This window comes from Capricornis sumatraensis, chromosome 2, assembly GCF_032405125.1.
Source record: "Capricornis sumatraensis isolate serow.1 chromosome 2, serow.2, whole genome shotgun sequence".
Lineage (NCBI taxonomy): Eukaryota > Metazoa > Chordata > Mammalia > Artiodactyla > Bovidae > Capricornis > Capricornis sumatraensis.
Window position 1 is genome coordinate 184,294,439 of NC_091070.1, and position 17,932 is coordinate 184,312,370.

Consider the following 17,932-nt stretch of genomic DNA (forward strand, 5'->3'; position numbering starts at 1 on the left):
TTTTGTTTATGAAGAAATCTCTAAATAAAATGAACTTGAAGCAATGAATTATACTGGTTAATCCATACTAATACCATTGATTTTTATTTACTTGATGATTATGTTAGTCAATACTACTACCCGATGTGGGTCACTTTCATAATGCTATATTACAAACAACAGGAAAAGTAATTCCAGGAATGACTTCTTGGTGAAAACAGATTTCAAAATGGGGAGAAACTACCAAGGCTGGGAAGACAGAGGGTGATACTAATGATCTTAGAGTTGTGTCTGAACAGCTTTGGCTGTGGGTATTATTAGGCAAATCACATTACAGATGACTATGAATTCTATTCTGAGTAGAGTCTGAAGAGGAAATTATAAAATGAAAAATTAGTAAGGCCTCATGTGAAGTAAGCATCTGACACTCAGTGCCTCTGTGATTCAGCTCCCCTAAATGTCCAAGAGTTGGAGCATCTTATCAAGAGGCCTTAGAGCACACTGGTTAACAAGCAGCTAAGAAGTCAAACTGCCTGATATTGAATCCGAAAGTCTCGTTTACTTTGCCACCTCACCTCGTTACTTTGTGACCTCAGTAAAGCTATGTCCGGTACCAAGTACATATTGCTGCTTTTATTATAATCTTTTTTAATTTTTGTTGTGCAACAATCTTTTATGTCTCTTTTCTTCCTTGAGACTGTGAGCTCTTTGAATGAAGGGACTGGAGTATTCATCTCTTTTTTGGTATCCAGCCCTCAGAGACACTTAAAAAACTGTTAGTTGAATTAATGAATGATTGAACTGGCAAATAAATATAAAAATAAGATAAACTCAGAGCAGAGGGAGAAGGCAATGGCAAGGGAGAAGGCCACTCCAGTACTCTTGCCTGGAAAATCCCAGGGACAGAGGAGCCTGGTAGGCTGCAGTCCATGGGGTCGCTGAGTCGGACACGACTGAGTGACTTCACTTTCACTTTTTACTCTCATGCATTGGAGAAGGAAATGGCAACCCACTCCAGTGTTCTTGCCTGGAGAATCCCAGGGATGGGGGAGCCTGGTGGGCTGCCGTCTATGCGGTCATGCAGAGTTGGACACGACTTTAGCAACTTAGCAGCAGCAGAGCAGAGACCCTGACTTTAAGCTTACGAATATGAGAATAACCTTTTCAGATTACTGATGAAATCATCTGGAATAGTGCAGAGGATCAGTTCCCTTCCTAACTTCTCTTTTCTCTCTCCTGTTCCTAAATAAGGAACCTATGTGACTTTAACCACATTACCAACTCACAGATATTAATCAGTCCTTGACAACCAGTTCATAAGATTTTGTTGGCTGTAACACCTTCCAGAAAAACTAAACCACAACAGCAACAAAAACAAATGTTATACTTACAGTTAATTCAGAAGCTGAAAAGGATTTTGTTAAATACTAATAATCTCAGATTAACACATAAATTAGTTTTGAATCTTTTGAAATTTATATTAAAAAACTAGCTCTATTCTTTTAATATGTTTTCATGAGATTTTACTTAAAGGCCCTTAAATTATTTTGTGAGATTAGTCTTTACTCAAGCAGCCAATAGTATTTGTAAGCAACAATATGATTTTCATTCTTGCTGGGGAAAATGATAACAAACAGTTGAAGAAAATGTGATTTATAACATTTTACCCTTTTACTTCATCGTCTTATACACTATCCTCTATATTCAATCATCTCACCCAAACACAAATGAAGAATATACACCCCTTACCTCCAACAGTTCATCTCCAATACGCATTCGTCCGTCCATGGCAGCAGGTCCTTCAGGGTTAATTCCCACCACAAATATGCTCATGCGTGACCTGTCTTTGTTACCAGCAAGGCTGAGTCCAAGTCCATTCTTATCCTTTTCAAGTTCAATAATGTGCAGTTCTCCAGGCAGGTCTGCATATCTTTGCCTGATTTTTTCTAATTAAAAAAAAGGTTAAAAAAATTAAATAGAGCGCCTAAATCTATATTATCAAGGCATATTGGCATTTCCCCATTTTTACTGATGCCACTACAATGAATTGTCCCTTCTTGTAAGTGAAATACTTGAAGTCATTCACAGCCTTATATACAGGTTACAGTTAAAGATTATTTGATCTCCATCTAAGAAGATGGCTCCCCATAAAACCTTCCCTGACTGTAGGTTCAAGGGCTGGCCTAGATTTTCTACACATTTTCTTACCTAAGAGTGTTAACATCATGTGGTGGAAAACCTGGCCTCTCTGCACTACTTATTCCCCTTCAAAAAAAAGAACAAGGGAAACAATGAATATATAGGGATCACCAGGTATGTGCCAAGCAAAGTGTGTGGTCTGTTGATTGAACAAAACAGACATGGATCTACTCTCACGGATCTGTAGTCCAGCAGGAAAGAAAATCAACCATTAACTCTAAATAATGACATTTCTTTCAAGTATACAAAGGGTACAAAACAAGACTGGTGTTATGCGAGTAAAAACAAGGGGAATTAAGGATGCTGCTTTAGCTGTCAGATCTGAAGTTAATACACACATCTACCACTTACTCAATGTCCATTAATTAATACATCATTTTACCTCTATAGAATTCCACTTCATCTTTAAAATGGACATGATGATTCCCACTTCACGGAAATTGGGAAAATGAAAGAAAATATAAAGGACTTAAAGGCTCATGGATTATAGGCATTTTACAATTCTTCTATTTGATCTTCTCTTTCATCTTGCAACCTCCATTTTACAGCCTAAACTACCTATTTTAGGATGTGGCTGGTTAGGCTTCACTTGTGCAACACAACTACACTGGCAAGTCAGTGTGGGGAACAGCACAGCTTTAAACATGCCCTGTACACCAAACAGCACCAGCTCAGGCCAGGAGTGCTACCAGCGATCAAAGGCTTGCTGGTGACTATGTCACATGCTGCAATCGTCTCATCAGCTGAAAACCAAGCTATCCTTGCAACTATGCTGGAACTCTCTATGCTCTAACACTAAGTTCACTGCCCTTAGAGGGAACCTTGCAAATTGAAAGCTTAGCTGGAATAATTAATGTTAAGGGGGAAGGGAAGGAAGAGAGCCTAGTCCATCTCATCACTTTACCAGATATAACAAACACTGCCTTAAAAGAGAGTAGATAAATTTAAATTCACAAAGGCTAATTTGTACATAAATTTACATTGAAATAATTAATCATAAATGCTAATTTTAGAAAGAGCTTAAATTTGTCTAGTTTATAAGGATTTTGAAGAGAATCTTAAAGAACTTTCACTGATCATGCTTCTGAATAATAAAGAACATATTTTGTAAAATACAGTAAACTAAAGAACTTGCAATGTAACAAAACTGTCCTCTGTATAGAAATAAAATTATCCCCATTAACACTGAAGTAAATAAACTCAAAGTGTTTCCGTCAGTCAACTATTAAGAACAAGCCATTATGTGGGTACCTTAATTAATAGAGGATACAAAACACACGTTACCTCCAACATGTTTATACAACAAAGCAGAGGAAGCAAACACACACAAGAACTAGTAAACAACTACAGCTATATAAACAGAAATACCAACCACGCCACATGCTGCTCACTAAGTACTTGTTAATCAACTGGTAAATTTAGGTCAGTGAGAAAACATTAAATTAACTGCACTAGCAATCATTTGAAAACTTGGAAAACTCAGCAGTGGCCACAGGACTGGAAAAGGTCCGTTTTCATTCCAATCCCAAAGAAAGGAAATGCCAAAGAATGCTCCAACTACCGCACAATTGCACTCATCTCACACGCTAGTAAAGTAATGATCAAAACTCTCCAAGCCAGGCTTCAGCAATACATGAACCATGAATTTCCAGATGGTCAAGCTGGATTTAGAAAACACAGAGGAACCAAAGATCAAATTGCCAACATCCACTGGATCATCAAAAATGCAAGAGAGTTCCAGAAAAATACCTACTTCTGCTTGATTGACTGTGTGGATCACAGCAAACTGTGGAAAATTCTTCAAGAGATGGGAATACCAGACCACATGAGCTGTCTACTGAGAAATATGTATGAAGGTCAAGAAGCAACAGTTAGAACTGGACATAGAACAACAGACTCGTTCCAAATCAGGAAAAGTGTACGTCAAGGCTGTATATTGTCACCATGCTTATTTAACTTCTATGCAGAGTACATCATGAGAAATGTCTTTCTGGATGAAGCACAAACCAGAATCAATATTGCTGGGAGAAATATCAAGAATCTCAGATATGCAGATGACATCACCCTTATGGCACAAAGGGAAGAACTAAAGAGCCTCTTGATTAAAGTGAAAGAGGAGAGTGAAAAAGTTGGCTTAAAGCTCAACATTCAGAAAACTAAGATCATGGTATCCATGATCTTAGATTGAGCATTCTTTGGCATTTCCTTTCTTTGGGATTGGAATGAAAACTGACCTTTTCCAGTCCTGTGGCCACTGCTGAGTTTTCCAATGATTGCTAGTGCAGTTAATTTAATGTTTTCTCACTGACCTAAATTTACTAATTGATTAATATGTATTTAGTGACCAGCATGTGGCATGGTTGGAATTTCTGTTTATATAGCCGTAGTCATCCCATCACTTCATGGCAAATAGATGGGGAAACAGTGGAAACAGTGGCTGACTTCATTTTGGGGGGCTCTAAAATCACTGCAGATGGTGACTGCAGCCATGAAATTAAAAGACACTTGCACCTTGGAAGAAAAGCTATGACCAACATTGATAGTATATTAAAAAGCAGAGACATTACTTTGCCAACCAAGGTCTGTCTAGTCAAGGCTATGGTTTTTCCAGTAGTCATGTATAGATGTGAGAGTTGGACTATGAAGAAAGCTAAGCACCAAAGAATTGATGCTTTTGAACCGTGGTGTTGGAGGAGACTCTTGAAAGTTCCTTGGACTGCAAGAAGTTCCAACCAGCCCATCCTAAAGGAGATCAGTCCTGAATATTCATCAGAAGGACTGATGCTGAAGCTAAAATTCCAATACTTGGGCCACATGATATGAAGAACTGACTCATTTGAAAAGACCCGGGAAAGATTGAGGGCAGGATGAGAAGGGGACGACAGAGGATGAGATGGTTGGTAGGCATCACTGACTCAATGGACATGAGTTTGAGTAAGCTGCAGGAGTTGGTGATGGACAGGGAATCCCAGCGTGCTGCAGTCCATAGGGTCACAAAGAGTCAGACAAGACTGAGCGACTGAACTGAACTGAGCAATCATTGCCTTTAGAATTCTAAGGAATGATATGCCTGAAGAGATTTCTTGAAAGAAGCAGAATTTGAGAAGGTTTTTGTTTTTTTTCCTTTTCTTAATTGAAGTAAAGCTGACATATATTATCAGTTTCCGGTATACAAAATAGTGATTCAACATTTATATACATGACAAATAGATCACCATAGTAAGTCTGGTAACCACCCATAGCTATTACAAAGCTAAACCATACAAAGTTATTACAATATTACTGAACATAATTCCTATACTGTACATTACATCCCATGGCTTTTTAATAAGTGGAAGCTTGTATGTCTTAATGCCCTTCACCTATTTTGCCCAGCTACTCCCCAGCTCTGGTGACCACCAGCTTGTTCTCTGTACCTGTAGGTCTGTTTCTGTTTTGTTTAGTTTGTTCATTTGTTTTTGTATTTTTTTTTAATTCCACATTTGTATTTGTCTTTATCTGGCTTAGTATAATACCTCCTAGGCCCAATCATGTTGTCGCAAATGGCAATATCTTTTTTATGGCTGAGTAGTATTCCATTGCATACCACATCTCTTTTACCCATTCATCTATGGATGGACACTTATGTTGCCTGACTATTGTAAATAGAGCTTCTATTAACACTGAATTGTGTATTTATCTTTTTTAATTAGTTTTTTTGTTCTTTGGATATACAAGAACGGTTTCGAATAAGTCACAGAGTTTGGTTATGTGGAGAAGAATTCTGGTGGACCAAATGGCAAGGGTAAAAAACTTCCATGCAGAGGGATGAGGAAGGGGATGTGAAAGTCCATCTGGCTTTGAACTGAAAATTGTTTAAGTTAGTGGGTGGGTGACAAGAAATAAGAGTGCAAGGGTAAAGAGTTAATTGATAGCTTGTTTACAGAAATAATATTCCAATTTAGGGATACTGCAAAGGTGCCTTAAGGTACTCTGGAGATGGGATCTTGAAAGGACCCTCAATTTAAGACATTTTCTTCCAGATTCAACCAGAGCAGTTATCGTTTCAACTATATTGCTTACTGGATTTCTAGGGTGAAATAAATAGTTAAGAAATGATATCACAGTTAAGGAAACAAATAAAATAAAATTTTAACACATCTTTCTCAGAAAATAATAAAGCAGAAGAAGATTAAAAAAATAAACTGAAGACTGACAACTCAATAGGCTCAAGGTATTGTATTTAAGAGAATGTTACATCTGTCAGAAAATACACATTTTGGGGAGGCACACACAGAACAATTACAAATACTGACTGTGTATTAGACCATAAAAGAAACCACAATAAGTCTCAGAAAAATCAATATCAATAAGCTGTCTCTTTGGACATAGTGCAAAAAACTATGAAAACGTGTAACAACAAAAAATAAAGTTCTCTTCTGTTTAATAATTAAAATAAATTAATGTCAATAGTAACATAAAGAGATATTGTAAACAGTACTGAATGAAAAGGGGGACAAACAGAATGGGATCAAAATACTATGTAATACTATTTATGTGAATTAAGATTCTGCACAAAAACCACAACACATATTTTGGAAGTTCATATATAAAAACACAAATGGCTAACACATTAGAATGGTTAATTACAGTGGCTGGAAAGAGACAGGAACAAAAGGGAGCAAAGAAAACCAAACAGGGACTCCCAGCTGACCAATGATGTAATATGCTATGAAAGATTATATTTAATGCAATCTCATGCCCCTGGGAGCTGAAAAAAAATGATGAGCTGAGAAAGGTTTTAGTGTTAAATTAATATAAAAAGACTTCCAGTTTCCAAAATTTGTCTGACTTGTTCAACCTTCCGAGAAAAAAAGAAATAAACTTCATGACCATCAACTGTATATTCAACTGCTTAGACATGCAAATGATTAATGATTCTCCTCTAAAGGAGGATAAAGACAGATCCTCCCTTGGTAAATAGTGGCTCTATCACAACTGATGAACAACCCAAGTGCTACAAAAGGTGAATCTCTAGCAATACATTCTTGTGGCAGAATAGAAAGAGCAAGGGCTCAAGGGTTAGAATTCAATTCAAATCCTTAGTTGACGCACTTAACACCACTAGTTTCTTGGACAAATACTAAATCTCTACAAATGGCAGATTTCTTATTTGTAATAGGGCTGTTAGCTTAAAGTGGATGCTAACTAAAAATTCCTGGGACATAGACTCCAAGCAACATCAGAGACTGATTTGGTCATGATTTTGTCTTTATCATTGAGTTATGTTGAGGTTTTAAGTTAGTTTTCAGTTCAGTTCAGTTGCTCAGTCGTGTCCGACTCTTTGCAACCCCATGAATCACAGCACGCCAGGGCTCCCTGTCCATTACCAACTCCCAGAGTTCACTCAGACTCACGACCATTGAGTCAGTGATGCCATCCAGCCATCTCATCCTCTGTCGTCCCCTTCTCCTCCTGCCCCTAATCCCTCCCAGCATCACAGTCTTTTCCAGTGAGTTGATTCTTTGCATGAGGTGGCCAAAGTACTGGAGTTTCAGCTTTAGCATCATTCCTTCCAAAGAACACCCAGGGCTGATCTTTAGAATGGACTAGTTGGATCTCCTTGCAGTCCAAGGGACTCTCAAGAGTCTTCTCCAACACCACAGTTCAAAAGCATCAATTCTTCGGCACTCAGCTTTCTTCACAGTCCAACTCTCACATCCATACATGACCACTGGAAAAACCATAGCCTTGACTAGAAGGACCTTAGTTGGCAAAGTAATGTCTCTGCTTTTCAATATGCTGTCTAGGTTGGTCATAACTTTCCTTCCAAGGAGTGTCTTTTAATTTCATAGCTGCAGTCACCATCTGCAGTGATTTTGGAGCCCCCCAAAATAAAGTCTGACACTGTTTCCACTGTTTCCTCATCTATTTCCCATGAAGTGGCGGGACCAGATGCCATGATCTTCGTTTTCTGAAAGTTGAGCTTTAAGCCAACTTTTTCACTCTCCACTTTCACTTTCATCAAGAGGCTTTTTAGTTCCTCTTCACTTTCTGCCATAAGGGTGGTGTCATCTGCATGTCTGAGGTTATTGATATTTCTCCCGGCAATCTTGATTCCAGCTTGTGCTTCTTCCAGCCCAGCGTTTCTCATGATGTACTCTGCATAGAAGTTAAATAAGCAGGGTGACAATATACAGCCTTGACGTACTCCTTTTCCTATTTGGAACCAGTCTGTTGTTCCACGTCCAGTTCTAACTGTTGCTTCCTGACCTGCATATAGGTTTCTCAAGAGGCAGGTCAGGTGGTCTGGTATTCCCAGTTCGTTTCCAGTTGGTGCCAAAGCTACTCTTTTCTCCCTTGTCTGTCTTGATGAAAACTGAGACTTGTGAAAGGAAGCAGTGGTTCCCCAGGATGGAGTGAAGGGAGCAGGCACACTGTCCTCCAACGGCGATCAGGAGAGGGAGGGGCCGACGTCGTGCTTTCCCAGACTCTCTTCTTTGAGTTACTTATACTGAGGAGTTCCAAGGACAACTTTGTGAGGTGCAAAGGAGTCATAGCACTGTCTCCAGTGACTGTCCCTGATCTGTAGGCCACTGAGGTGGCTTTAAAACTCTGTGTTAGTCAAGTGTGAAATTAAAAGCCTCCATAGTTTCAGTTTGGGAAATATGAAAGATCTGGAGGTGGATGGTAATCAGAGTTGTACAACAATGTGAATGTACTTAATGCTACTGACCTCTACACTTAAAAGTAATTTAAATGGTGTATTTTTTATGTACATTTTACCACAATTTAAAAAAAAAACTGACACCTTATCTACAGGTTTAAAAGACCCTTCAAAAAGCTAGTTCCCTCATCAACATTCCACCAAGGAACTAGGTTGTAGATCTGTTATCCTAGTTTTTGAAACTGGCAGCCCTATTATTCTGGCCAATTTTTGCTGTTGTTATGACACTAGCATATTCCCATTTTTTTCAATTAACAAATATTGATTGAATCCAAATTCATGTCAGGCTTGTGTTGTGAAGGGCACACTACAGTATTTCAAGGGCATTAAAATCTATCACTGAAGACAAGCATACATATCAGTAATTCTAATTCAGAGAGAGAAAAACTGGGAGAGAAATACCAGCAGCTGAAGTCACCCATCCATTTCACTGTATCAACTGGAAAACCAATTAATGTCTGGAAATGACAATAAATATTATAGATAGTCTAGCCAATTCTCATCTTATTGGTCAGATACACGTTCTATTCCATAATGCTCAAGCCTCATTTTAGCTGTCATTTCCAATAACCCCACATCCAACTTATTCCAGCTTTATTTGCCTATCAAAAGGGTTATTCAGCTTTCCTTGATTTTTTAAATTATTTTTAAAAAAAACTTAGGAAAGGGGGTAAGATCAACAGAATAAAGCTCAGTTTAAAAAAAAAAAAAGCAAATCCCAGAACAAGAAAGAGCTGAGCATCCTTGAATGGTTTTGAAGTTTTAGTAATAATTTATTGGGGACCTGCTAAGTTGTAGAAACTGTGCTAAAAACCATTCAATAAATTTTCTCAATTTATGCTAAAAAACACCCTATCAGGTAGAAATTATCATCTCTGTAATCAAGATATGGGAATAAGATTCTGATGTTGAATAACCTGCTGAAGTTTACCCAGGTGGAAATTGATATAATAAGATTGCAAACCCAGTTTTGTTTGTCTGTCTTCATGGTACTATTGAAGGAGGAAACAGACAGAGCTTGACTCCATCTTAGGCTAAGCTGCGAATATTAGGGTACACATACGGTCACCCTCCCAATGGACTCTGAACTTTGTGCCCAGTGTCTATAGAAGTGGCGGCTGCGGCTGCTGCTGCTGCTAAGTCGCTTCAGTCGTGTCTGACTCTGTGCGACCCCATAGACGGCAGCCCACCAGGCTCCCATGTCCCTGGGATTCTTGGGATTAGTGGGGTGGGTGTTCCTTGTGGTAGGAAATGGGCAAGTGATGCTTTAGTTTTGTTGCGAAAGCCTGTAATTACGGCTCCTGCAGGCAAGAACACTGGAGTGGGTTGCCATTTCCTTCTCCAATGCATGAAAGTGAAAAGTGAAAGTGAAGTCGCTCAGTCGTGTCCCACTCTTAACGACCCCATGGACTGTAGCCAAAGAAGTGACATACAAATGGAAAACCAGACCCCCAGATAAAAGAGTCTCAGGACTTGTACTTAGACTCTCCATTGCCTAAAAGAATATGCTAATTATCTCTGTAACAGAACAAAGTCGTAAATTCCATTATGTTTATCAGGATATGACCACAGTCCTATTGATAAATGTCCACTGTTTATCTAGTCTTGTGACACATGAATCATGGGTTAACTTTGACCGCATCTCTCATTTATCTTGTCCAGACTAGTTTCAAGGAATTTGGGGAGGTGGGTTTGAGCAAGTACACTTAGGGTACATAAGGTTTTCACAAAAACTGGTCGGGGTCCTTGGCTAAGAGACTCTGCCTTGGGCGCGCCGAAGTAATAAACTGCACTCCACTATCTGCACTGTCCTTCTCAGTGAGCTTGCTTCCCAGAAGGCGTGCCTACAACACTATCTGAAAGTATCTTTTTAGAATTCTTTCTTTCTATTGCCCTCGCCTAGAATATAGACCCCACAGTTTCTTGCATATCCCGCTGTCTTCTGCACTTAGTGCCTGGTATACATTAGGTGGTTAATACGTGTTAATACAATATATGCCTGTTGGAAGCATAAACATGACTTCTAAGGCCTTCTTCAATTGCTCTGCCTGCACTTTGGCCATTGCCCCAAACAACGCTACATGAAAGTCATCTGAGACCTAAAAGCATCAGACACATGCAATCTGTTGCAAAGACAATGAATTCCTTCAGGTAAAGGAAGTAGAAAAATGGCTTGTTTCTTTTTTGCATTTGTATACATAAGTAACAAGATCCATTAGGACTACTAGAAAATCAAAGTACTGTGTATACATGTACTGGAATGGGGTGCCATCACCTTCTCCATCTTTAAAAAATCAACTCTATTAAACTGAAGCAGCTTAAAAAGCAAAAAAGATTGATAACCTTATCTTATGCTCTCTCTCTCGCCACCCTCTCTCTCTCTTTTTTTTTCCAGTGGATTACAAAACAGGAAAAGCAGTAAGACAATGAAAATGTCCAATGTTCTATAACACAGATGACCTTTAATTTTTAGTTAAATTGGCATTACCATTTTAAGGCTTCAGAATTTGAGTTATCCTACAATGTTTATTCAAATCCACAGCTACAAAGGCCTTAAATGATGACAGGTTCAACTTTCAGATAAATTAAATGCTATATTTCATCACATCATAAAACCAGAGACTTTTAAATCAGGCAAAACAAACTACATTATTGTGTAAAGCTGCCTTCTCTTATTGCACAGCTCCATCCAATTTATAAATAAAGAAATAAGATGGAAGAAATGAACACAATGCTATAATGGTAATTTATAGCTAGAAACTAAAGACCTATAAGACATTTTAGAACCAACATCCAAGAAAGATGTCCTTTTCATTATAGGGGACTGGAATGCAAATGTAGGAAGTCAAGAAACACCTGAAGTAACAGGCAAATTTGGCCTTGGAGTACACAATGAAGCAGGGCAAAGGCTAATAGCTTTGCCAAGAGAACACACTGGTCATAACAAACACCCTCTTCCAACAACACAAGAGAAGACTCTACACATGGACATCATCATGGCCAACACCGAAATCAGATTGATTATATTCTTTGCAGCCAAAGATGGAGAAGCTCTATACAGTCAGCTAAAACAAGATTGGGAGCTGACTGTGGCTCAGATCATGAACTCCTTAATGCCAAATTCAGACTTAAATTAAAGAAAGTAGGGAAAACCACTAGACCATTCAGGTATGACCTACATCAAATCCCTTATGATTATACAGTGGAAGTGAGAAATAGACTTAAGGGACTAGATCTGATAGACAGAGTACCAGATGAACTATGGATGGAGGTTCGTGACATAGTACAGGCAACAGGGATCAAGACCATTCCCAAGAAAAAGAAATGCAAAAAAGCAAAATGTTTGTCTGGGGAGGCCTTACAAATAGCTGTGAAAATTAGAGAAGTGAAAAGCAAAGGAGAAAAGGAAAGATATAAGCATCTGAATGCAGAGTTCCAAAGAATAGCAAGGAGAGATAAGAAAGCCTTCCTCAGTGATCAATGAGAAGAAATAGAGGAAAACAATAGAATGGAAAGACTAGAGATCTCTTCAAGAAAATTAGAGACACCAAGGGAACATTTCATGCAAAGATGGGCACAATAAAGGACAGAAATGCTATGCACCTAACAGAAGCAGAGATATTAAGAAGAGGTGGCAAGAATACACAGAAGAACTATGCAAAAAAAGATCTTCATGACCCAGATAATCACAATGGTGTGATCACTGACCTAGAGCCAGACATCCTGGAATGTGAAGTCAAGTGGGCCTTAGAAAACATCATTACGAACAAAGCTAGTGGAAGTAATGGAATTCCAGTTGAGCTATTTCAAATCCTAAAAGATGATGCTGTGAAAGTGCTGCACTCAATATGCCAGCAAATCTGGAAAACTCAGCAGTGGCCACAGGACTAGAAAAGGTCAGTTTTCATTCTAATCCCAAAGAAAGGCAATGCCAGAGAATGATCAAACTACTGCACAATTGCACTCATCTCACATGCTGGTAAAGTAATGCTCAAAATTCTCCAAGCCAGGCTTCAGTAATACGTGAACCATGAACTTCCAGATGTTCAAGCTGGTTTTAGAAAAGGCAGAGGAACCAGAGTTGAAATTGCCAACATCTGCTGGATCATTGAAAAAACAAGAGAGTTCCAGAAAAACATCTATTTCTGCTTTATTGACTATGCCAAAGCCTTTGTGTGGATCACAATAAACTGGAAAATTCTGGAAGAGATGGGAATACCAGACCACCTGATCTGTCTCCTGAGAAATCCGTATGCAGGTCAGGAAGCAACAGTTAGAACTGGACATGGAACAACAGACTGGTTCCAAATAAGAAAAGGAGTATGTCAAGGCTGTTTATTGTTAATCTGCTTATTTAACTTATATGGAGAGTACATCATAAGAAATGTTGGGCTGGATGAAGCACAAGCTGGAATCAAGATTGCAGGTAGAAATATCAATAACCTCAGATATGCAGATGACACCACATTTATGGCAGAAAGCAAAGAAGAACTAAATAACCTCCTGATGAAAGTGAAAGAGGAGAGTGAAAAAGTTGGCTTAAAGCTCAACATTCAGAAAACTAAGATCATGACACCTGGTCCCATCACTGCATGGGAAATAGATGGGGAAACAGTGGAAACAGTAGCTGATTTCATTTTGGGGGGCTCTAAAATCACTGCAGATGGTGATTGCAGCCATGAAATTAAAAGATGCTGACTCCTTGAAAGGAAAGTTATGACCAACCTGCTACTAAGCCACTTCAGTCGTGTGTGACTCTGTGCGACCCCATAGCCGGCAGCCCACCAGGCTCTGCCGTCCCTGGGATTCTCCAGGCAAGAATACTAACCTAGACAGTGTATTAAAGAATGACCAACCTAGACAGCATATTAAAAACCAGAGACGTTACTTTGCCAACAAAGGTCCATCTCTCAAGGCTATGGTTTTTCCAGTAGTCATGTATGGATGTGAGAGTTGGACTCTGAAGAAAGCTGAGCACAGAAGAATTGATGCTTTTGAAGTGTGGTATTGGAGAAGACTCTTGGGAGTCCCTTGGACTGCAAGGAGATCCAACCAGTCCATCCTAAAGGAGATCAGTCCTGGGTGTTCATTGGAAGGACTCATGTTGAAATTGAAACTCCAATACTTTGGCCACCTGATGCGAAGAGCTGACTCATTTGAAAAAACCCTGATGCGGGGAAAGATTAAAGGCCGGAAGAAAAAGATATGAGATGGTTGGATGGCATCACCGACCCAATGGACAGAAGTTTGGGTAAACTCTGGGAGCTGGTGATGGACAGGGAGGCCTGGCGTGCTGTGGTCCATTGGGTCACAAAGAGTTTGACACAACTGAGTGACTGAACTGAGTGAAAGACTGAATGAAGTTTGTACTTCAATTTTTTCTTTACCATATTATGTTAAGTTTCTCCAATAGCATCTTAAAGAACAAAAATGACTTCCAATTTCTCCCTCATTTAAAAAGCTATCTTTAGGATCCTCAAGTTATCATAACATCTCCTACATGAAAAAAAAATTAACATTTCATTATGAATTCATCATTCATCATTGAACCCTTCCCACATTTTTGTAAATACCTCCATTTGCAGGCGAGCTGGACTGACATTCAGAGAAGTAAGGTGATCTGGCCAGAGTTGGGGCCAGGTTTACTGAAGAAAATAAGACCTATGTGCTCTCACAACACAGCTCTCTCTTAAATTAGAAGAATTTTAAATAATAAGGTGCTCCCTTAAGAGAACTCAAACAATGCCAGGCTTTAGTCTTAGATTATTTGTCAGGCTGGTTACCTAAAATTTATCCTCAGACCCTATAAAAGAGAATTATGATTGGGCTCCAACCAGCGGATCCTAAGCCCGCAAGTCTGAGGAAAATTTTAGAAATAGGGTAAAGTTCCTTAGATGATTCTCATGGGCAGCTGGGTATGTAAATAAAAGACTAATTTCCCATGCAATTGCAACAATTTTTTTCTACAGCAGTCATGACAGTCAACCATAAAATTCACAGACACCAAAGTTAAGACAGGCTTTAGATATGTCCAACACAGAACTAATCTAATATGGAGATTATCTCTGGCTCCACGATTATACTTTAGGATTAAATGAGAGATTTGTCTTGACTATACGATCAGTTCAGTTCAGTCACTCGATCATGTCCAACTCTTTGCAACCCCATAGTATGCAGCGCACCAGGCTTCCCTGTCCATCACCATCTCCTGGAGCTTGCTCAAATTCATGTCCATCTGTTGACTATAAAATATTCTATCATAATCTATTACAATTTATAATCATATTATATATAATATGTAAATTATACTATAATTTAATTATAATCTGGTATAATCTGTTGACTATACAATAGATCACTTTGAAATCTGAACCTCAATCTTTCTCCTACACTCCTAGGCTGCCCCTCTCCTTCTCCAATTTCAAATGTTTTCTGTAATTTCCATTACCAATTGCTTCTACTCTGTGGGTATAATAAATGTTGAACCAGAATTTCAAAAGGGGAGAAGGGAAGAAAAGTTAGTTAGTGTTTGGAGGAAAAGTAAACCTGAATTCTCATCTTCGAAAAGTTGAGAAATCTCAAGCAAGTTCGCTAATTAAGAATTTAAGAGAGAAGTCATAGCTGAGGTCTTTCTGTGTACAGGTGAGTCAGCACAAACTGTCCCACAGCATTTAAGACTCCACCTCACTACAAGGGAACCCCACACTGCCTGGCATTTGCTCTAAGGGGTACTGGGATGCATTTCCATGCAACCAGTAGATGGGGGAACAGATATGTGGACGAGGCGAGGTAAAAAGAGAATAGTATTTTAAAAATGTATTCATTTCAGTGTCACTAAAAAAACATTGAGGAGGGGTAAAAAGTATTATTTTATTTCAAGTCAATGAGGTTTTCCTCTAAAATTAAGAAAAAAAATCCAAAGAATTCATACTTTGTTTCCTATACACAAACATCCATCCACCCAGATAAATCAAGTAACATACCCAGTACTGGTATTTCCTAAAAATGTTTGCAACAGTCAATCTTTACATTGATTTTCATTGATTTCCACAGCGTGTTAGTATAGTGGAAGCAGTTCCTATTCCAAATAACCTAGACATCTTCCATTTCTAAATACAAATCAAAGATTAGGAGATATGTAACTCCCTTCTTTGGGCTCCAGGCATTAGTATCCCTGAATGAACATCAGATTAGAATAGCAAGTGAGAGACAGAGAGAGAGAAAGAGAGAACAGTCTTTTGACTCAGCTGAACAGTCACAATTGTTTTAAACATGGATTCTCCAGCCTCATGACAACATTATCTGAAGAAAAGAATCCCAAGTTGCTCATAATTCTGTATCAAAGCATCAGCGCTTGTCCTTGGCCACAAAAGCCAGTAAGATTTCTCCTGTGTGGTCTCTGGGTGTTTTCCTATCATCATAGGATATTAGGTGTTGCTAAGTAACAGAGCCTTTCACCCAATAAAGAAACAATTCAAGTCACTGCCCAGGGTTTTAACAGCAAATGTTCAACTCACCAGAATAAAGACCCAATACAATTTCAGAAGCATTTAGTCACCAGGTCTGTTTCCAACAACAGAAAACAATTTAATACAGAGAAAATATTTAAGAGTGTTTCTTATATATTAAATACAATTCCATTTTTAAACAATCAGATTATGAGAAGCATTTCTTAATCTATTTTTCTTACATTGTAATCAACTTTTAATTCTGTTAGTACCTGCAGACTTGAGAAGTAAAAATACGAAAAAAACCAATCAGAAGAAATAACATGTGAACTCTTGTAGTAAGAAGCAAATCTCAAGTGAAATTTCAAGCCAAATAAAGAAAATAATGAAAATGTGTCAGTGCAAACAAACTATATTTGATGTGACAAATAAATAAACTTTCCTCTTAAATGAAGATACTTTGCCAGTAAGTAAGAGTGATAGTACGTGGACTTACAGATAAAAATTAATAATTGAGACACAAAACTTGAGAACTACAGATAAGGATGATAATAACAGCTAGACATTGTTCTAAGTACTTTAGTTTAATTCATTTAACTTTTATGAACACCCTATGCAATAGGTATTATTATCCCCAACTTTACAGATGAAAAAACAAAGGCACAGAGAAGACACAAACCTGCAGAGTAACACAGCTAGTGAGTGATAAGACAGGGATTTGAAATCAAAGGCTGTGGCTCTGCAGTCAATAATCTCAGGTGAGAGTCGGGGCTAGAATTAAACAAAAGTACTACATACAGAACTTGGAGGAAAAACAAAGAAGTCAAGTTATTTCCTTCCTTTCATTCACAAAAACTCAATCTATTTTAAATATTGAATGGAAAAGGAAAGCAACCATAATGTTAAAGTGACATAGTTCAGGCTGCCAATTAGAACAAGAGTCACTACAATTAAAAGACCACAGCGTGAGAAAAAAAATACTCAACTAATGAAAATCTAAAATTTTCCCATTAGATGAAACAAAATTCAAATGAATCAATATGTAATAAGCAAATATTAAATAAAAGGCACTATATAAATATCAATTGGACTTTCTCTGTTAGACACTATGTTGATCCCTTGGCACATTTGGGATTATGAAATGTAGTTCTCAAGACGTCCATTTACAGTAAATTGAAAAAGCAAACTGTTGTATATTCATACAGTAGAACTTTACTCGATAATGGAAACAAACAAATAATACTACAGGCAACATGTTTGAATACAGGAAACATACTGTTGAGTTGAAAGACCAAAAAAGAACAGTGTCTGTCGTTGCTGTTCAGTTGCTCAGTTGTGTCTCACTCTTCGCGACCCCATGGACTGCAGCACACCACGCTTCCCTGTCCTTCACCATCTCCCGGAGTCTGCTCAAATTCATGACCACTCAGTCATCCCCTTCGCCTCCTACCTTCAATCCTTCCCAGCATCAGGGTCTTTTCCAATGAGTTAACTCTTTGCATCAGGTGGTTAAGGTATTGGAGCTTCAGCATCAGTTCTTCCAGTGAATATTCAGGATAGATTTCCTTTAGGACTGACTGGTTTGATCTCCTTGCTGTCC

The 17,932-nt window shown here is 38.4% G+C and overlaps 1 protein-coding gene across 3 annotated transcripts in view; it reads right to left on the minus strand.

The window, feature by feature from the left end:
- The window catches only part of PATJ (PATJ crumbs cell polarity complex component), a 364,628-nt gene that overhangs the window by 162,693 nt on the left and 184,003 nt on the right, over window positions 1–17,932 (minus strand). For all 3 annotated transcript variants that reach the window (XM_068992464.1, XM_068992473.1, XM_068992482.1), the window contains one exon: window positions 1,729–1,925. In XM_068992464.1, coding sequence (XP_068848565.1) covers window positions 1,729–1,925 — 197 coding nt within the window. The remainder of the gene's footprint in view (window positions 1–1,728; window positions 1,926–17,932) is intronic.